Genomic DNA, 13998 nt, shown 5'->3' on the forward strand with positions numbered 1-13998 from the left:
TGGCATTGAGAAAATTATAAGCAGCTGAAAGGAGAAATAATAGTAGAAGATATACTTCATATTTAACCACAGAGGAGTCTGCTGCTCCCCTCATAATAAATCTATGTGTAATAGTAATAGATTGGTATGGAACGACCAAATATTAATAAAGCCTGGGTGGCTGACAACTTCACTACATCCTGCACAGTGCTGGAATAATGGGCATTCATCTTAGCACTCAGTCCATTGTCATTTATTTGGGACATTAAGCCATTAGGGCACAGATAGAAAGCCTGGCTGGATTTGGTTTGAGATGCCATTCTTACCTAGCAGTCCTTCCATTAACCTAGGGAACTTTTCCAGGATAATCCATAGGCTCCCTCTGCAGCTGGTTTCCCACACAAGCCCCTTAGTCTGATGGGCATCAGTTTCAAAGACCTTCAGAAGTAGTGGATGTTCCCACATATTTTCCTATCTTTGTAGCAATCACCTACACAAGATGCATTTAGGCATCAAGACATTGCCATTACTGGACTACCCATGGATGTGGTTAAAACATTTGACATTCCCTGCTACTTCCATCTCTGAAGGTCCACCTGTACCTAATCCATACAGTGACAGAGCTGCGGAGAAGACAAGTTCTATCACCATCAACCACTTAAATCTCTGTGGTTCCCTTTTCACAAAGCAGGCATTTCTGCTGGGCTTTCCCAGGTGATGGAGCATATTTCTTACAGCCCAGATTGAATTTACCTGGAGCAGCCATTGAAACAGATTCAGAAATGCTAAGCAGTCATTGCTGCTGGCAGAGCAAGAGAAGGCCAGTGATCCTGGCATTTCCATTTGCTCACCCTGAGCAGATATTGTACCTGCTCTGCGGCATGTCCAAAGAAGGACAATGAGGCTGGTGAGGGGTCCAGAACACAGGTCATGTGAGGAGCAACTGAGAGAACCATCCCTAGAGGTATTTAGAAGATGAGTAGACATGGTTCTTAAGGACATGGTTTAGTGGTGGACTTGGCAGTGCTGGGTTAACAGCTGGACTCAGTAATCTGAAAGGTCTCTTCCAACCTAATTAATTCTATGATTCTATACATCTGCCATGTTCCAGACTGAGGAATACCATTAGGTCCTCTGCAAATAAGCTAACACCACATTCTCAGTAGGCACGTGTAGAGGAGATAACAGCAGTGAAGGATTTTGGAGCAGACCTAGCCTAGACTGACAGAATCACCATTGCTCACTGAACAGCACTAACATTTAAGAAGAAAAATGATCCATAAAAAGGGAGGTGCAAGCAAAGTTAGAGACAAAAACACATGGTAACATCTGGTTTCAAGATTACTGACAAATGCAGCTCTAACAGTCTCATTAGTTTGTTTTCTCTAAAGATGGGGAAGCTGGAAAGTGTCATTTCAGACAGCAGGGAAGAAAGGAATTCTGCTAGAACTATACACAACATGAATCTATGCCCTTGTGCAGTTGCAGAAAAAGTGAGGACCTGCTTTGACACCAAATGCAAAGCTCAACCCACAAGTACACCTCTCACTGTGCCTCCGCCTGACAACTGAAAGTATTTGTCCCTGTGCAGAGCAGCAGGCTTGTCTGTACCCTCAGCCACCAGCAACAGTACTGTTGCAGTGCCCTTATCTCATGTCCATCCTCAAAAATCTACTGATTAATTCTAGCCCATAGATTTAGAGCTGAAGTTTGCCCATCAAAAGGTGCAACTAAGGGTTATTGCGGGGTTGTTAACTCAAATGTGCTACAGCCACAGCTCTGGTTATACAGAATTGAACTCAAGAGCAGTTGTGCCACGTTAAGGAAACAATGAATGCACATTATGAATTATTTACTGTAAAGAAAAAAAGGAAGAACCATGCTATTGTCTTTATTGCAGATTTAAATGAAAGCAGTAATAGTGCCGTGTGACTTTTTACAGGCTCCCAAATAGTACATGAGAAAGCTCCTTTGGTAAAAGCCTTGTTACTAGCTGGACCCGCTGGGGTTGGGAAGAAAATGTTGGTCCATGCCATCTGCACAGAAACAGGAGCAAATCTCTTCAACTTATCTGCTTCCAACATTGCTGGGAAATATCCAGGCAAGACAGGCCTGCAAATGATGCTTCACATGGTTCTCAAGGTACTGTGTCTTGTGTACTTCTCGACAAAGTTTGTTTGGTTCATAAGATCTTCTGTGGAACAAATAGGGAATTGAATTATAGTTCCTCCATACCGAGGAACATCTACACCAATTATATGGGGTCCAGAGGACTGCCAACACAGTTTGAAATGCCTTCCCTGCTTTTAAGTTTTCAAAGCTCTTGTTGACAGGCAGTGTGTGCACCTCTGTAGAGGATTTACTGCCCCTTGAGCCATCACACTGAGTATCCATCTTTTTCACATTAGCGTTAGTGCAAGTTTTGTGTTACCATAAATATGAAAAGCATCATAGAGAAAATTTTCTTCTGTTTATATGCACATCAGGCAGGAATGTTGGTCATGCAGCATTTAATCAAATACTAGACCAGGGGTGGTCAAAAGTGTTCTCTTAGACTGTTGCTGTGGAACAGTTCTCCCCTATACTGCTCTGTTTACTTCTCAGAAAGCTTCTCAAAAGAGGGAATCCTACTTCAGGATTGCATTAACAGAAATATATGAGAAGTCTGGAAATGAATGAAGGCATATGAACTGTGAAGAACATATTCCAAATCCTCTTCACAATAAAAAGACACTATCCTGGCAGGATTTCTTCCATATCCTAAGTCCTCAGTGTTCCTGCTAAGGAAGGAAGCTGCTAAACATTTCCAGACAAAATACTCTTAGACAGAAATACAGCACATACACTAGGAAAAAGCCAAATATAATATTTTTCCAATGCCAGAGGCCCACTAAAAGACTGAATTCTTTCCCTAGGATTTATCAGATATTTTATTAAACCCAGTATTATAGCAGTTTGTGACAGGTGCCTCCATCCCCAGAAGAAAAACAGGTTTCACAGTTAAAAGCAAAGCAGTCCCCAAGGAGCCCATTCCTTGCTGGTCACAGCAGTGCTTAAGGAAAAGTGACAGTTCTGTGATCATGCACCTTTGATACTGTCACACTAACACTGGGTCTAGCATTCCCTGACACAAACTAGTGCCGTTATACTCCCTCTCCTCCCTCTGCTCTGCACATTTCACCCTTCTCTACTTAGTTCCTCTGCCCTCATCAATGGCAAAGTGTACATCTGGCTGAAGGTACCACGCATGCACCATCCCTTCCATCATTTAGACCCAGCTAGAGCAAAAGTCCTTCAAACACAGGATTCAGGAGGGCAGCTTTTTCACTTTTATAGAAGGTTGAAGATACTAGGGTTTTCCATATGCATACATATAATACATACAATAAGTGGAACATAAAGGATATGCATCTGTGGAATCATAAAATGTCAGAGGCTGGAAGGAACCTCTGGAGATGGAATCCACATTAGATGCACACGTTAGATATGCAAGTATATACATATATTATGAAAATATGTACATAAGTCTAGATATAGGAATATAAAAACTTCAGTAGTGTGGAAAAATGTTAGGAAACAAATGGAAATGTTATCCAACACCTCCCCATGGGGAGCAGTCCGAGCTCACATCTCTGCTGCAGCTCTTACGAAAGCAGCAATGACCTCCATTTAGCATGATGGAAGTTGCTTGCAGTCAGTCACATGGAGTAAGGGCTGTCCAAGCACTTGCTTATCAAAAGATGGTTTGTTCCAGCTGCAACAGCAGTATTGCTTCAAACTCTGTGCCTTGAACTACAGAGCAAATGGCAGAGAGAATCTCTTTCTGGGGGATACATCATCTGCCCCTTCCATTCTCTGCAAACTGATAGATAAGGCACTAGCTTGTCTTAGCATCATTCAGATCCACTATGTGCAATTTTCACTTCTTTAGTTGTTTCACCTCTCTCTGCCACCTTCTGTCCCCATTGCTGAATCACTGATTTGTTCAATCTGATGATGATTTTGACTTGGATTCTGTAGGTTCTCAGAGCCAGGCTGGAAGCAATTCTCCATCCACACAGAGGCTCTTACCTCTGTAGTTACAATCCCTTCTTTTTTTGGTCTTGACAATGACAAATGTGTCTCATTTTCTCTCTCTGGGAAATCTCAAGCCCTGCTGCAACCATCCACTCCATTCATCCTGCCATCAGTTGCTATTTTTTCACACCTAATGCTCCCATCCAGTATGATTGTCCTGCACCTGGGATAGAGTAACTCCATGCAACAGCACGAATAGGTCCTGGATGTAGCCTACCAAATAGAGAGCTGCTTTGCAGGAGAGGACTAGGAGTTCTTAAGGACAACATGTTTAACACAAGTCAAGAGTGTGTCCATACTGCAAATAGTCAGCCAAATACTGGCCTATATCAGCAAAAGTATAGCCAAGCTCTTAAAGCAGTTAATTATTCCCCATTATTTGGCACTTGTGAGACCGCAACTGAATGTGGTGTCTAGTACTGGACTATCTTGTTACAAGACAAGCACTGACAAGCAAGTAGGTCCAGTGAAGAGCTGTAAAGATAACAAGGATGGAGTGCATGAGAGTAAGCAGAACAAATCCAGTTGTTTCAGCTTTGAAGAAAACTGGAGCGAGGAAGAGCTTGCCTGGTCTTTTCAGGGACTTCACAGGACAGTACAGAAAACAGAGCCTGACTTTTCCAAGAGCTGCAGAGCAACAGGACAAGAAGCAATGGACACAAGTGCAGCAAGTGAAATTCTTTCTATATTAGGGAAAGTTTCACGAAAAATTGCAGGATACAGAATCCTTCGTATCTTGATTTGTAGAAATCTACTGTTAGCCAAGCCGAAGCAAATACAGGCCACACCCAGTGAAGACAAACTCCTTAAGGGGAAGGGAACACTGGTATTTGCCCCAAAAAAAGTTTATTTACCATGGTGAAAAAAAAATAATTCTGGTGTAAACATATTTTGATTTTTGTAAGCCAGAAATATACAGTGGGACATAGAGCAGACAAGCCATGAAAGCAAATAGCATGTTGCAGCTGACACATAGTATTTAATATTCACAGCTCTCAGTCTGACACACCATAGTACACCTTGTTAAAGTGCCTTGCACGCAGGTGATCGCTGAAAGATTCATCACATCTCCATAATCAAATGCTTCTGGTCCCTTCTTTTTGCAAACAGCAACTGACAATTGTCAAGCCAGCTTTGTGCTTCAGCTTTCCAGAAATGCCTTTATGGAGAGTTAGTCAAGCAGAATACAGACCTGCCACTTACAGCTGCAAGTGAATGACAAGAAATAGGACTTTTTTTTTCTGTTGTCTTATGATCCACATAACCATCACTAAACACAAAGACTGAGTAAATAAGAATGAATGGTGCTCTGTGATAAAGGTGAAGTAACCTTGCACTTCTGATTACCTATCACATCTGCAAACAACTGAGTTTCTGTAATGAAAGGAAACTCTGGAAAACATAAAATGACCATTAGGAAACTCTGTCCATAAATGAGTTTTGCCTGCTGGCAATTGTTTCGTGGGAGACACCCTAAACAAGTGAATAGCATGGAGGGGAGGGAAGAAAGAAACTTTAATTTGTTTCAGATGCAACAGCCAAATTCTTCCCCCCTTCCCTAATTTCAGGAGGCTTGCAAGAGACATACCAGTCCTGATCCAAAAGAGAAGGCTGTGAGTTACTCAAAGCAGGTATTTTAAATGTCACACAGAGGAAATGACTTCTCATACCAGAACAGGAAAACGCCACCATTTGAATCTGCCTATCCAAAGGATATGTAGGGAAGATTAATATTAAATAGGAAAACAGTTGAGAGAAGCTGCAAACACTAAGCCCAAGCAATTGTGTTCTCTAAAAAGACACAGCAAAGCCTGACAGGTGGGCTCTGCTTCACAGTGAAAAAGGAGGATCTGTCTCTAATAGAGAAACACTTCCTAGCAGTCCCCTGAGCAAAACTCATCTCTCAGGTATGAACCAGAACATGCTGGACTATTTCAGTGAAGCCACATTCTCTATGTATTAAGCCAGCCTGAACTTCATGGAGCCCTCTGCCAGCTTGTACCAGCTGACGGCTTGGCTCTCCCATGAGAGCACTAAACACTACAGCAATGCAACAGCTTCTGTAAGAGATGCAAAGAAGGATGGTGAAGGCTGCACAGAAAAAAAATCCAGAGAGGTTCAAGGAAAGAAGGCATGACTCCACATCCCAGAAGTGTAAAAATGCAGGTAGTTCATGAGGCTTAACTCCAAAGCAATAAAAATGACAAGCACTGGCCTTCCATCAGCAACCATAAGGCAGCCATCAGGTTAATCACTACCAGAGGGAGACAGCTCCTCTCAGGTCCTTTACCAGGGCCATAGAAGCACACAGAAAGCACATTGTACAAAAAGCCACACATGGGAAAACATTATTAGTGCAACACTGACCAGGCTAAAAGGTTGGGAAAGAGGTGGCCAGGAGGAAATACCAGCAGAGAAATTGTGTGTGTGTATCAACAGCTCAAGTGTGTGCTGTGCAGCCGCCTCTACTGAACAAGGAGGTTTGCAGAGCAGCAATCTGCAGAAACATTTCAACACCATCACTGTTAGGGTACTCTTATCAGGCTGTTTGGTTATGCTATTCAGCAAGTCAGGAAGGTGACTATAAAAGTGTTACACTAAAGAAGGAATACAGTGGAGTTTAGAGACAACATCATTTTGAAGTCTGTCATTTTGATTTTTTTTTTTTCCACTGAATCAGGTTAGTTTATTCTTCGCTGCTCCTGACCTTTGGACAGGTCATTTTTCTGGCAGGTACAGCTTACTCCAGTACATTGACAGAAGTCTGTGTCTTTTGCATTTCCATGCCACGCACGGCTCTTTCATTACAGCTGAGATTTGGGAACAGTCCAGTCACCCTTTCTTGCAGGTACCCAGAGCAATTGTTTCTCTTGATGTAGTTCAGCCTGCTAGAAGCCTACACCCTTGAAGTGTTATCACCAGTGCTCAAATATAAAGTGTTATTTCTGTGACAAAAGGAGCTTTACATTCTGTCACCCTGATGTCAAAAAACTAAACGTATCCAGTTGGAAAACTATTTATAGTTATTTTCTAACAAACCAGAATACAGTGCCATCCTCTCTTTGCACTGGATTGTTTGCCTGGTGAGGCTCCCACAGAGAAGGTCTCATCACAAATTTCAGCATCTTACTGCTTTAACTGCTTTGAAGGACTTCTGTGAACACAAAATAGAGTACTGAGCAGTTTTCAGCAATAACTTGAGCTTCCAGAAAACCTCACTCATGGTCCTTTTGAAAAAATATTTCCATTGTAACCCTCAAGTTTATAGGAGCCTTTTGCCCCTGTGTCCTACAAGAATCAAATTTCTTCGTTTCCAAGTATAACAATTTAGCTGTTAGGCTCTGGCTCTCAAGTTTGAAACGTTTAACCCAAGGCTTTCAAAAATGCTGTTTGATCTTTGATGAATGCTGACAGACAGCAAGATGAGAAGGCTTTTTTTCACTCATGATTTTCTTGAAGAGCAAATCAAGCCTCTGCGACCAGGCCGAGGGCAGTTCAGTGTTGGGCGCGGAATTAGAAGGGTTAAGGAGCCATCTGCTGGCAGCTCCCACAAATTGTTGAATGCAGCAAAGCTAATAAAATTTCAATTACAAATTAATTATGTACAGTGCATTTAATTATCCATGGATTCAAACTGTCCATGGATAATTCAGATGGAGCACTTTCACAGGGGATATACAGTCTGCTACGTATCTGCCAACCATTTAAATTAGATGCCAATGGATTCTGGGTGTCTGATCTGTCTTTTAAAAAATAAAAAAGACACAGCCAGGCCCTAACACAGTGTGTTGATTTTTGATCCTATTAATGTGTGTCAACAGCAGAAAAATAAGTACAGGTCACTTTATAAATATAAATCGTTGCCTCAAAACAGAAACCAGAGGAAACTATCTCTTTAAGAAAGAGCCAGAATTGAGGTTATTCACTTGGTGGGGAAATAAAGGGGACAAAAAAAGATTACATGTGTGACAGTGAGCTTCCTTAAGAGTTAAAATCAAAGTACAGTCTGATTTAAAATTTAGGGCTCCATTTTAGAGGGCTGCTAGGCACTGAAGTCATCTGTGAGCCAAATGGGGAAGATCTGTACCTCTGACTGTGGTGGCCCCACTGAAAGGACAACATGGTTCCCTTTGAAGTTCACAAGCAGAGTTCAACCACTGCCAACAGCTTTTATAGCCTCTGTAACCTCCCCCACCCTTACTCCCCCCATCACATCACACTGGAGCATCAGACACAGGTATGGAGGCTATACTGCAGAAACAGATACACAGCTCTCCAGACTTCATACAGCTGCATTACCTCACAAAGCAAAAATACCAGAATAAAACTGTTCTCCTTAAGAAGCAAATGCACAGCATCTCTTTAGCCATAGAGATGAGTGAAGTGGGGAGAAAACATCACAGCAACAGCAGATCCCACAGTGACAATCTATCAGGGTTGTAATGTATACACAGTCTGTAAACTGGTGTAGCCTGCATGCTGCCAGCCTACTCTTCATTCAGGCTTCAAGGAGGGCAGTCTCCCACTGCTTCATCTCCCTCCTGACAGCTGTTTCAGGCACACAGAGCAGGAGCAAAAAATAGTTGTTTCAGAAGGTGAACATCACTGTCAGAAAAACCCCAGCTCATAATCCCTTCATTAGCAGAGCTGGGTAGGGGTCTCCAAGTCAGTTTCCTCATGTCACAGTAGATTTTGTAATGGGTGCACAAAAAAAAGGCAGTTCTTTAGGTTGCTAAAAGAAACTTAGAGCTTCTTAAAACAGCATCTATATTTTTCTTTCCCAGTCTTAATTTTATGAAGAATGTTGCTCCTCCTGCTATATGACCATGCTACAACATTACTCTTTTTTCACCCCTTGTCTCCAAGCCTATTTACAGACATCCAGGAACTAACTGAATTCACCTGCAAGTGCAAATCAGGACTGACTTGTCTTTTCTGCAGGTGCCCAAGCCCTTGACTAGCAGGACACTCAGCAGAAAAATCCCTGAGTCTAAGGCTGCTGCCTGCTCAATTCAATGAAAGCCACAAGCTTGCCCTCTCAAATGTACCTTGCAGAGTGTGTGCAGGTTTAGGAATATGCCAAACCTTCCTCTGCAAATAGATAACAGACGGATGTTGGTCTCTTCTCCCAGGCAGCCAGTAGCAGAACAAGAGGACACGGTCTCAGGCTGCGTCAGGGGTGGTTTAGGTTGGATGTGAGGAAGAAGTTCTATACAGAGAGAGTGATTGCCCATTGGAATGGGCTGCCTGGGGAGGTGGTGGAGTCGCCATCATTGGAGGTTTTCAGGAGAAAACTTGATGGGGTGCTTGGTGCCATGGGTTAGTTGTTTAGGTGGGTTGGATTGGTTGATGGGTTGGACGCGGTGATCTTGAAGGTCTCTTCCAACCCGGTTTATTCTTTTCTTTTCTATTCTATTCTATACTATAAATAGGAGATGGATTAAAGAAACGCCTGGCCCTAAAATGGTAGAGGATGTTGCTGCACAATTTTAATCTGTCATTTCATTCCATCTTGTATATTTGATACACTGCTGGACCAACACATTGCCCCTTCAGTTGTACATGCAGATTAACACCTCACTAAAGAGGTCCATACTACTTTCTGCAGGATTGTCATATTTTTCATACTATGGTGGTTTTACTCTTTAAATCCTCATTATTAGTGATGAACATTGAGTTCCTGCCTTCCAACAAAGAAAAAAAAAAGCTCCATTTTCCTCTATGAAACTGTTCTGAGCTTGAAAGTACCACTTGACATATTCTAGGACTGACAAGTTACCACAAATAAGTGTCACATGCTGAAGATGGCATTGTTTCCACTTCACCCCATCAGCAGCACAGCACAGCATGCAAGTTGAACAGTTCTCAGCTACTGCTTTTCCCCTCTCTTCAATCCATTTTTACTGTACAGAGACATACACAGTCTTGGGACTTCTGAAATGTGTCCCTAAAATTGAGCTGCAGTGCTTTGAAGAAAGATGTTCGTAGCTTAATTCTTCCTGTACTGAATGTTAATCAGACACTCAGCCTGTGATGTGTACAACCTATCAATTTCGTAAGCTTCATTCCTGGAAGCATCAATTTCAACTGGAAGGTAAAAAAGCAGGACAGAAGAACATGGTCTTTCTCATTACCCATTGACTCCTCAAGCTATCACTTTTGTTGCTGAACAAACTAGCATGGCTCTGAGAGCCACTGGAAAGTGATTAAAATTTGGCAGCAGAATGTCTAAACCACTGGCGTTTCTATAGCAATAGGGAGAGTGCAAGATGTGTAAAAGCCTGTAGCATTGCTGCCATCCTGCTGTGAACCAGAGGTATAGTGCTTCTGACTTTGGAGCTGGAAAGCCCATTCATATAGAGACCCCCTTTTCAAATTTAACAGGTTCCATTTTAATTCTTGGTACACGTTAAACATTATTTTGTAAGCCAGAAGCCTGCATACCAGCCTATTTTGCTTAAAGATTAGTACCCTCCTTTCTCATGCAATAGCCATGCCTTGCCTGTTGCCCCATGTGTATTATCCTCAAAACCAGGAGGGATTCTATGGGCAAGGGCAGCCAGTCAAAAGCTGCTTGTGGTCTACGATTTGCCATTCAACTCCAAGTCCAAACTTCCTTTTGCAGAACCATGATTGAGTTTGGATTGGGAAGTTAAAAATACACATGGCAGTCAAAATTGTTCAATTTGGGTTGTGTTTTTAATGTCAGATTCCTAACTAGAAACAGTTTGATCTGCCATGGCTGCTGAGCAAAGCCAGTACTGAATATTTCGGGGGTGGGGGGAAACAAAACAAACAAACAAAACAAAACAAAACCAACAACAACAAACAGGCTAATTTTAACTGCTGAAATATGGATTTAAATGCATAATTATAGGTATTCAGGTATTACATTCTAGCCATTTAAATCAACTTCTTGCCTTCTCCCCCCCATTTCCTTAGGTGGCTAGGCAATTGCAGCCTTCAGTTTTATGGATTGGAGAAACAGAAAAGGTATTTTCTAAAGGAGCTCGAATGGCTGAAGAAGAGGTGAGTTGCTCCTTTATTTCTGTGCAGGTAATTTCTCCTGTTGCACTACAGCCAACACAAAGGAACAAGTGTATGCCTTAGCTTTGCACATACCAGTATGGCCAGACCTGCCAAAGCTTGCTTGATAATAGCTTGTCTCACTATCGCTTTTTTTTCTTTTAAGATAGTCTTGTGACTTCTTAAGAGGCCCCAAGAGGTCATTTCTTTCCTACACACCTATACTTGCTTTATTTAAAAATAGTCCAGTCACTGCTCATCAGTGCACTGAAAAGTAGAAGAGAATAATGGAGAATTTCAAAATACAAGGCAAGAAGCTAAAAAAGTTAAGATGATCTTGGGTTGTTCAGCTCTATTAATTTGAGAAATTGGATGGAGGCAAAGTGAACAATAAAGTAACAAGGATAAATTTCTACTGTGAAAACAAAGAGCCTATGTTAAATAGTTATGTTTACAGGTTATTTTCTTTGGGCTCCCACGAGTCCTATTGCCATTCCTTCCTTTCCTTCCTCTCTTGTTCAGCTTTCCCACTAGAAAGAAAATTAAAACACTACCCAACAGGCATAGCAACCCAACTACCATGGCACAGAACAATTTGCCCTAAATTCTGATTAGATTCATGTTGTTTGCAAAAGATTTTACTTTAGAGCTCCATTAAAATGTGAAAAAAGAATAAACCTTTTTTTTCTCAAGGTGAGGGCTGTGCAATCTGGCTGTGGGATGGACACATACCTGTGTTTTGGAAGACCACTGAAGCATCACCTCGGATGAGGCTGTTTTATGAGGGCTGGATGAGCTGATGGGCTTGTGGTGGTTAATGCCCTCTAGTGGTACCCACACCAAAGGGAGCCTTCCTCTTGGACTCAAACCTTGATAGCAAATGCAGATAGGGACTAGAATTAAAACTAGGGGACAACGATTGCCTGGAATACTCATGATCGTTTGATAGGACAAAATTAGTGTTCTGCCCACCTCTAAGTCAGGGATATCACCTCTGCTCCTGCTACCATATTCCAAGACCTGCAGGTGTTTCAGAAAAGGTCTCATGTTCTTAGTGGGAGTGGATGGCCCCAGGCTTGAAATTACTCATGTCCCACATATTTCACAGTATAATCCATATTTGAAGAATGAAAGCATGAAACAGGAGGGACAGGCAGTGGTAACTGGCAGTCTGGGGAGCCTTCCTTAGGAGCATTAGAATTTTGGAGAAAATAAGCTCAGTTCAGCTCTCAGGAAGCAAAAGCGAGTGGAAGTCACTTTGCTCATCCCAGTGTGACATTTCTGGCACTGTGACTGAGAACCTGGTAAAAAGAAGCCCTAAATTCCTCAAATACCCACTAGAAAAGCAGTCTTTCTCCAATCCTCCCTAGAGTTTGCAAAGCAGTAAAGTATGAAATATGCTATGGTAACCCAGTTGTGACAAGGATGATATGCAAACAGTTCAGCCACTCCAGTTAAAAAAATAAAATTAAATAAAATAAAATAGGGTCAACTTCAGAATTCAACCTACTTTTCTCCAGCTCAGGTCCACACAGTGTCTGGAATCATAGCTTGCCTCTTCAACATCCCTTCTTGGTACTGACACATTTCTTTCAAAGTTGAAGAGATATTATTAGCTTTCAAGACATGTCTCTGAAATGCATGTGCTATGGACACACCGGTCTGGCTTAGAGGGCTTAACATGAGTGGAGTGTTTAGCTTGGTCTCTGATACTGCTTCAATCATTTACCGTTTTCAAAGTTAAGATTCCTACAAGATGAGCAATGAGCACGTGTTATAACCAACTCTACACCAGTGGGAATCGTCTGTCAGCCCCCCAAAAAATTACGTTCTAAATACATGGGGGTAAATTAGGACTTATTTTAATGAGTAATAGATGAAATAGGAGTCAGATGATTGTTTTAAAAATTCTCAGTATCTCCTGATAGAGTCAGTTTTTCCAGCAGAAGATACACTGAAAACCCAGAAAGCACCACTCCTCACTTGAAGCAACTATTATCTTCTATCAGTCCTTTCACTGAGTTGGGATTCCTCTACACCCCCAATTCCAGACCTAAAATTAATTTGATAATTCTCACTTTTCTAGCAATATTGACAACTCAAAACACCTTAGAGAACATTTGTACTTCCCTTTCTTCATATGTATTGGAAGGAAATCTTGAAGTATACCAGTAGCAACATAAAAATCAGAGTCATTTAGCCAGCATAAAACGTGTTAAAAACAAAGTAAATCCACATTTCAGTCGTTGCTGTGCCCAGACCTCCTTGACAGAGCAAAGGTGGCAAAGGTGGCCAAAACTTCCAAGGCTGATTGGTAGCAGCATCTTGTTTAATGATCAGAGAACAAAGCTAATCCAAAGCTTCCCAACAAGAGAATTACAAAGTCTGGATAAGAACATGTGATTTGAAGTCATGCCCTTAGACAGCAAACACTGTTTAGCTATGGATACCCAACATCTTTTCTTCCAGATCAAGAGCAATGCCAGCACTTCTCTTTTGCTCCCAAGATGGCCTACTGTGCTTACAAGACGTTTTTGGGAGCAAGTGCAGGTATCTTACTCTCCTAGGACTGTTGGGTGCATAGGCACAAGGAGAATTAAAAATGGCAGATAACTAACTGAACAATTGCCACAGGAATACCTCATCCAAGAGCAAAAGCATGGGCTGGATGCATTGTTCTAACAAGTGACGTTCATGTGCTCCAGAGTGGTACCTAACCCTCCCTGCTAAGAGATGCTTAACTCAGTATCGTGATTAAGCAATAAGCAAACTTAAGAAGATGTGTAGTATGATCACGAGAATAAAAAGAATTAGAAAACAGACATACTGTGAAGTGAATAGAATAGAATAGAATAGAATAGACCAGACCAGACCAGACCAGGTTGGAAATGACCTTTGAGATCTTTGAGTCCAACC

General features: G+C 41.8%; 1 protein-coding gene across 1 annotated transcript in view; it reads left to right on the plus strand.

The window, feature by feature from the left end:
* Nucleotides 1-13998, plus strand: part of IQCA1 (IQ motif containing with AAA domain 1) — a 108413-nt gene that overhangs the window by 83319 nt on the left and 11096 nt on the right. Inside the window, exons 16-17 of the mRNA XM_054172964.1 lie at nt 1922-2121; nt 10999-11085. Coding sequence (XP_054028939.1) covers nt 1922-2121; nt 10999-11085 — 287 coding nt within the window. The remainder of the gene's footprint in view (nt 1-1921; nt 2122-10998; nt 11086-13998) is intronic.

This window comes from Dryobates pubescens, chromosome 2, assembly GCF_014839835.1.
Source record: "Dryobates pubescens isolate bDryPub1 chromosome 2, bDryPub1.pri, whole genome shotgun sequence".
Classification (NCBI taxonomy): Eukaryota; Metazoa; Chordata; class Aves; order Piciformes; family Picidae; genus Dryobates; species Dryobates pubescens.